We start from the raw sequence: 7,704 nt of genomic DNA on the forward strand, positions 1-7,704 counted from the left end.
CAAATGAACTTATCACTTTGACTGATCCAAATTAATTTGGCAACCGTTTTCTTGATTGTGAATTATATTTACAACCGTTAAAATCATATAAATTGAACAAATTTGTCTTATATAAATAGTTTGTAATCATGATTTAAAAATTAGTAATATATGGAAATAATTGTAACTAAATGTTACACTTTTTTTATAAAATTAGATAGGATATATATTTTATTAATATAATTATTAATTAAATTACAATAATCCATATATAATAAACATCATTTAACAAATTTTACCGAAATTAAGCATCGACCAAAGATTGTGAGGTCCATTGGTGACACAGCTCCCAAAATTTTTTAAGATCACAATGCAAGAAGGTAATGTTTTGTAGTTTCTAAAGGGATAAAAAGCCTTCTAAGAAAAACAATAAAAAGTAAAAAATAAAAAATAAAAAATAAAAAACACGGAATGACGGAATTTTGTTACATGCAAAGGACAACGACATAATATGTGTCGTGCGGTATTAGGGAAACTAAACCCTTTTTTTTTGGGTGACTAGGGAAAACCAAACTTTTAATTATTACCAAAAAATAAAATAGGAACCAGTGATTCTGAACGTACGTTAGAGCATTTGTAATAAGGTGTTTTTTAAATATTATTTTTAATAATTTTTTTTAAAATAAATTAATTTAAAATTAAAATTAAAATTTATCTATTCAATGTTTAGTCTTAATTTAATTAAAATTTTATATTATTTTTAATTATTTCATCAACATAATTATATAAATGATAAGATTTTATTAGTTCTTCATCAAAGTGATACCGTATCTTAAAGGTGATACCGATTTCATTTTATCAATCAATTTCAAATTTGGCTCTCTTGTACTATGTAATACTACTATGCCAGATAACACAGTGATGAAACCACATAGCTCTGATGCAATACTGCTTATACTTTGACCAGAATAGTCCTAATAAGAAAAAGAGGATAGAATATTACAATAGATAGTTAAGCATTTGATGTGTGAGATAACTCATTCTTTTAGGGCACATTTTCGTTTTGTTTTAGTGAATACTAACCTTAAACATGATTGCAATATCTAATATTGTGAAAGATGTGAACAAGGCATAATAGATTGGAGACACAACTGCAATGTTAAATGTATCCAATGTCTACAAACATGACAGAGTTTGTCACCATATAACTCCACACAAATAATGCAAACATCTTATGGGAAATATAAAATTCAAATCCAGCCTTCTAGATCATCAATTATTAGTTAGGTCAAGCATGACATGGATGTTATTTGGGTTAGAGGTTACACATTAAATCTTCAATATGAACATGGAACAGAAAGAAATGCAAGAATGATAATAAATGGTGATCAAAGAAAAATAAACTAGATTGGTAGTCCATAAAATTATAATCACATCCAACAAAGAGAGGTGTTTCCTCATATTAAGCAGATGACATATAATAAAAAGTCTAAACATGAAAGCATATCATTTTTTACAAAAGGAATACAAACTATGTGGCTCTAAGTTTTTATTTCAAATGCCAAATTTATGTTCACGTTTTAAAGGAAACAAAATCAATAGTGATACTAACCATGTTAAGATAATTTAATTGAGTAATGATGCAGAAAACAACGACTATTAAAAAAATCCATCTCTGATAGTAGACAAGCTGATTTGTACCTTCTAATGTAAGTTTTATAGCAATTTCAATTGCTTTAACACTCATGACCTGAAAGAAAGAAAATAGAAGAAAACATTTAATTTTCTAGCTCTTTGTGCCCTGCTCAACTAATAATGTATTATTTATTTATGATAAATAGTTCCACAAATATTTAAAATAAAATTAAAATTAAAATTAATATTGAAGATGTTCTTAAAAGTTAAAATAATTATTACTACATTAATTTGGATTAATCAAAAGACCAATTCACTCATTTTTTAAGTAAATATTTTAGAGTTAAAATTTATTTTATACATATAATAATTTATTAGATAACAGCATATTCAAATTTAGGATAAATTAATTTTTTATCTATTAAATTGAGAGACACCAATAAAACTAACGTATAATAGATATTAATTAATATTTATTGATCTATATATTTATTTTTTAAATACAATAACAAATATACTGTTAATCAAACTATTCTTGCATTCTTGTTACAAATAAACTATTTCAACAACGAAAATATAGTTAACAATTAATAATTACAAAATGTTATGATCAAATACGAGGAGAAAATTTGGAACAAAATATATTTTGAACAAAATTATATTTGACTCTTTTCACAAATCATAAAAGGACTGACTCGTTTGTTTTTTTCATTTATCTTTTTTTTCTTTAATATATATATATATATATTTATTTTTTCAAAATTTTCCCTCTTCTGTTCTTCTTTTTCATTCTCTTTATAGTTCTCATCTTAGATTATTTAATGTGATAAAAAATACAAAATAAATTTATTATACATAATATATATAAAAAATAATTTATCCTATAAATTTAAAATATTTTTTATAATTATTCATTTAATTAATATAAAAATAATTATTTTAGTAATATAATATTATATAATTTGATATAGGGTGTAAATTTATAATTTGATATATTTCTTTTATTTTTTAAATAAATAAATACGGGTCCATAATTTTCTCTATAAACGTGCGTCTGGCAGAGTCTCCACGCTCCCAAGAAGGCAGTGGTAAGTGGTTACACCCACACATCAGAGACCACAAAAAGAAAGAGACAGATAGCCATGGAAAATGGTGGTAATGGTAATGGTGTTGCAGCTGTGAACTATGAATCAAAGGCAACTTCAACTATCACCATAAAGGGTATTCTGAGCCTTCTAATGCAAAGCATTGATGATGAGAAAAACGATGGTGAGAATAATAAGAGAGTGATTTCTCTTGGCATGGGTGACCCAACACTGTATTCATGTTTTCACACCACAAATGTCTCTGAAGAAGCTGTTGCTGACACCCTTCTCTCTCACAAGTTTCATGGCTATGCTCCCACTGCTGGCCTCCCTCAGACCAGGCAGTGAGTACTCTTAACCTTCCCCTTTTGCATTCTCCTCAATTCTCAATTATCACCTACTTCGATGCGTCTCTTTCTTATTAATTAATCTAGTGGATTTTCCTATTATTTGACAATTTATATTAAAGATTTTAATTGTTTTTATTAAAAAAAGGGAAAGAAAATATTAGTTAATTGTTGCCTTGGTGGTAGGGAAGACCAGTTCCCTGTCTTTTCTCTTTTATCTATTTCTTTAGGTTTTTTTAGATACGTGGGAATATTCATATAGAGATATATTTTTTTTACTCCATCAATCCATTTTAAAATTCAGTTAATGCTAAATTCAGTTTTGCAAGTAAAATTTCTCGCTCGGTTTCTTGCGGTTGGGTTTTCCTAATTAGCTTCAATGGTGGTTATTTTAAGTTCCTATGAATCTTTGTGATTGTCTAACTAAGAAAAAGGCATCATAGATTCTGAATCCTATCCTAAAATTCCAATCGTACTTTCATGCAATTGGTAAGATTTACTTGGGATTTGTGTCTTTCGGAAGAAAGACTCATTGATAAAATGTAAATCTCTTCTAAGGAACCATTTTTTTTTTCCCGAAAATAATATTCTGGTAAAACTGGTCTAAAAGTTGCTTGAATCTTTATGACAGAGAAATTGCTGAGTATCTGTCACGTGATCTCCCTTACCAGCTATCTTCAGATGATGTTTTCATCACGTGCGGGTGCACGCAAGCCATCGATGTCTCGGTGGCGATGCTTGCACGCCCCGATGCAAACATCCTGCTGCCGAGACCAGGCTTCCCAATATACGAACTCTGTGCCGCATTTAGACAAGTTGAAGTGAGGCACTATGATCTGCTTCCTGAAAAAGGCTGGGAGGTTGATCTTGATGCCGTCGAGGCTCTTGCGGATCAGAACACTGTTGCATTGGTGATCATAAACCCAGGAAATCCCTGTGGAAATGTGTACACTTATGATCACTTGGAAAAGGTTAGTTAAATAAAGCACAAGTTTGTTGGTACTCACAAAGTATTTTATGCACACTGCTCCATATTTTGGTTGAGATTTTAAGCATTAGCAAGAAAGATTAAAAAAACAGAAAAAGAGACTGAAATTTGTTTTATGTTATGTCATGTATTGCAATTTAGATTGCGCAAACTGCGAAGCGGATTGGAACAATTGTGATTGCTGATGAAGTTTATGGTCATCTTGCATTTGGGACCAACCCTTTTGTTCCAATGGGAGTTTTTGGGTTTACTGTTCCTGTTATCACTCTTGGGTCCTTGTCCAAGAGATGGATAGTACCTGGTTGGAGGCTTGGTTGGTTTGTGACAACTGATCCTAGTGCCACTTTCAAAAAACCCAAGGTTATATATTTTCCCTCTCTTAGCATTTTGGTATTTTTATATTGTTAATCTTAATGCTAAATTCATTGACCCTATGGTTCCTGAACAATCAGTGTGTTGGTAACCAACTCCATGAGTCAATCTTAGACGATTCTCAACTTCTCTGGCTACTGATATATTACTGTCTATTTATTATTCTAAACAAGTGAATCAATTAATAATCTTGTCTATGTTTGACAGCTGTTTCTATATAATTTCTAATAGTGTTTTATTTGTTTATTTGTTCTATTCTTGTTTATTTACATTTGCCCCTCCGCTTTCTGTTTGTGCTGTTTTGTACAATTCTATATTCAAAATCCTTTTTGCAATATGCAGGTAGTTGAGCGCATTAAAAAATATTTTGATCTTTTGGGAGGTCCGGCCACCTTCATTCAGGTTTTTACATTTTCCTCTGCATATTCTGTCCTCTTTTGATAGCAACAATGCTTGTAATTGGAGAATCAAAAATAGAAAGGGAAGAAACATGATGCTATAGAAGATTGTATTGTTACTAATATGATATCTATCCAACAAGACATTTAACACTGATGCAGTCTGATGCAAATATCAGGATACAAAATGTTAGTTTTAACTTTTAATTTAACCAGTGTTACTCTTAGGATTTATTGGGCTTAACATCTAGGTTCATCTCACTTGTAATGGGTGCAACCCTTTTGTGCTAGATGCTGTTATGAAAAAGTATTGAGAAAAATAAAAGTGAAAATTGCATCCTTACTAACCACGCAAGGTTCACCAACACCGGAAATTATTGGTTTTAGTTTAACTAGCATCACCCTTAAGATTTAATGAACTTAACAAGATCATGACGCCTATAATGGGTGCAGCTTCTTGTGCTAGATATAATTCTAGAAAACTATCAAGAAATAAGTTAAAATTTATAGGACATCATCCTGTTAATGCGCTGATATATGTTAAAACTTCAATCATAATTATTTTGTCTATTATTTCTTTTAGTTGATTGATGGTGCTTCTGGTTTGGCAGGCGGCTGTACCGCACATAATTAATCAAACTGAAGAGTCTTTCTTCAAGAAAACCATCGATAATTTGAGACTTACCTCGGATATATGTTGTAAAGAGATAGAAGAGATTCCATGCATTTTTTGCCCTCATAAACCAGAAGGGTCCATGGCAATGATGGTAAGAAGCTGAGAATGAAACTACAGTTGATACTATTTCTTTGAGAACAGCATGAGTGCTGTAGAGTCTTTTATACTTGTCTTTTAAAATGTATTTGTAATGAAATGCAGGTGAAATTAAACATTTCGCTTCTAGAAGATATTAGCAATGATATTGATTTTTGTTTCAAACTTGCAAAGGAGGAATCTGTTATCATTCTTCCAGGTACAATTGTGCAAAACAAGCTTTCATTTGGTTTTTTGTGCATCTTCTATTATCCTTTTTCTTTTTGCAAAGCATGATTTTGCTTATAAGTTACTGTTATAGGAACAACTTAGACAATTCGGAAATTTATGTGCCTAACTAAATTATTTTGAGGGAGACTAAGACTGCAAAGCTAACATTTATGCCCTTTTTGACTTTTTGATATAACTAAAACTCTCAAATGATTTTAAATGTCTCTAATTTTCCCGAAAATTTCCAGCATGTTTTTTCAAATTATGTACAATTTCTTGCAGAAGCTTAGGTTTATGGATTCTTTTGCTGTTGAATTTTGTTAACAAACAAAACTGGCATTTTTTTTCCAGGAACGGCAGTTGGGCTAAAAGATTGGCTTCGCATTACTTTTGCCGCCGATCCATCGGCCCTTGTAGAAGGTTTGAAAAGGATCAAAGCTTTCTGCCAAAGGCATGCCAGAAAATGCTTGAAGCAATATTGAATCCAAGAAATAAAATGGCTACTAAAAATGTGGCCCTTGACCCTGTCTCCTGCAATAGAAAGTTAAACACTCTCATGTGTCCATATAGAAAATTACAGAATAGGGATTAATGTCATTGCATTGTATTTGATAGAAAAAGCATCAACAATCTAATTTGCCATTGCAACATATATACAGTGGAGATCCTCATTGCAGTGTGGCATCATCTTTATCAAATAAAATATATTAATCTCATTGCAATGTATTTCAGTTTCTATACTAAGCTATAGTGGACAGTTTATAACTTCTATTTGGTCACAAATTTTTTCTACATTTATCTTTATTGTAAGTCAAAATACAATAATACATGGAAATTATGAGAATTTATTTAAAAAAAAAACTAGAATTTGTGAAAAGAGACATTTAAAATGAAAGAGATAAGAAAATATTGCAAATAAATAAATAAACAAAAATGTTATAAGTAACACTCTAAAATAAAATATCTATTATTCTCTTTCAAACTAATAACTAAAATATCACTTATTTTAAAATTAATTATTTATATGCCACTTTTGGTCAGACATTTTTTTTCTCTCAAAATAATAAAATAGTGATATATTCTTAAATAGTCTAGATACCAAAATAATAATAATAATAATAATAATAATAATAATAATACGTTGATATCACTGAAGTTTGGTCTAATCTCATTTATTGGTGTAGATGTCAAAATTGTGGATAATAATGTGTGTAAACAGATTATCTGGCTGTCTAGCCTTATGTTAAACCCCATCATGCCTTACAACATTGCACAGTTAAGAGATTCCAAGTTTCCAACACTTGCTTAAAGCCCTAAACCTCTTTTGGTAAGGCTATACCCATAGATGAGAACAACCTCACAAGGCCGACCAAAACCTGCCTCAACCTTTTGCCGAACTATTAGGTGAGGTTGTGACTCCTTTTTTGGCTAATGGTAAAGTAACTAATGATGTGGTGGAAATTGTCAATTAGCCGATGGGGTTGCCACCGGTGAGGGTGTAGCGGAGAACAGTGATGGAGCCATGTTCATGGGTCTACTAATCATCTCTTGGTATGCGTAGTTATACAGCTTAAGAGCCACTCCAACGGTTGGAGAGTCCTCATCTAGTGCGTTGTCAGTAAAAGTGGGAATTCACAGGGATGGCAAAAACTTCCAGCGGAGTAAATATCTGCGGGGATTTATCTATTGGGAGCAGGTTTGAGAGGCATTTTTTTCTGTGAGAACAGATACGGGTACTTGTATAATAAATGGGGCAGGAACAGGGGGAGAGGTCCCCCGTCCTGTGAGTGAGTATCCGTTTATTACTCGTGATCGTAAAATTACAAAAATAATCTCATATATATAAAAATAAGTTTGTTGAAATCCTACTCCCTCAAACCATAATTTTTGTGCCTCTCTCTCTCACAGTCGTCTTACT

General features: G+C 31.1%; 2 protein-coding genes across 2 annotated transcripts in view; one reads left to right on the plus strand and one right to left on the minus strand.

The window, feature by feature from the left end:
- LOC107478521 (probable aminotransferase TAT2) overlaps positions 1 to 6,530 on the plus strand; it is a 13,639-nt gene extending 7,109 nt beyond the window's left edge. Inside the window, exons 2-8 of the mRNA XM_016098653.3 lie at positions 2,676 to 3,043; positions 3,678 to 4,017; positions 4,176 to 4,394; positions 4,749 to 4,808; positions 5,416 to 5,571; positions 5,682 to 5,775; positions 6,138 to 6,530. Coding sequence (XP_015954139.1) covers positions 2,757 to 3,043; positions 3,678 to 4,017; positions 4,176 to 4,394; positions 4,749 to 4,808; positions 5,416 to 5,571; positions 5,682 to 5,775; positions 6,138 to 6,268 — 1,287 coding nt within the window. The 5' untranslated portion in view covers positions 2,676 to 2,756 and the 3' untranslated portion in view covers positions 6,269 to 6,530. The remainder of the gene's footprint in view (positions 1 to 2,675; positions 3,044 to 3,677; positions 4,018 to 4,175; positions 4,395 to 4,748; positions 4,809 to 5,415; positions 5,572 to 5,681; positions 5,776 to 6,137) is intronic.
- Positions 783 to 1,726, minus strand: LOC107478540 (probable magnesium transporter NIPA6). The gene is made up of 3 exons (XM_016098676.1): positions 1,592 to 1,726; positions 1,063 to 1,155; positions 783 to 953 (listed from the first exon to the last, which is right to left on the minus strand). The coding sequence occupies exons 1-3, from the start codon at positions 1,724 to 1,726 to the stop codon at positions 783 to 785; spliced, it is 399 nt and encodes a 132-aa protein (XP_015954162.1).
- Positions 6,531 to 7,704: the final 1,174 nt, after the last annotated feature.

This window comes from Arachis duranensis, chromosome 3, assembly GCF_000817695.3.
Source record: "Arachis duranensis cultivar V14167 chromosome 3, aradu.V14167.gnm2.J7QH, whole genome shotgun sequence".
Lineage (NCBI taxonomy): Eukaryota > Viridiplantae > Streptophyta > Magnoliopsida > Fabales > Fabaceae > Arachis > Arachis duranensis.

Bases quoted from the DNA above. Each gene is read 5' to 3' on its own strand.
- LOC107478540 (XM_016098676.1), bottom strand. From the start codon at position 1,726: ATGAGTGTTAAAGCAATTGAAATTGCTATAAAACTTACATTAGAAGGT. The intron at 1,156-1,591 runs GTTAGTATCACT...TCATGTTTGTAG, and splicing joins AATTAAATTATCTTAACATG to ACATTGGATACATTTAACAT. The intron at 954-1,062 runs GTTAGTATTCAC...TTTTCTTATTAG, and splicing joins ATATTGCAATCATGTTTAAG to GACTATTCTGGTCAAAGTAT.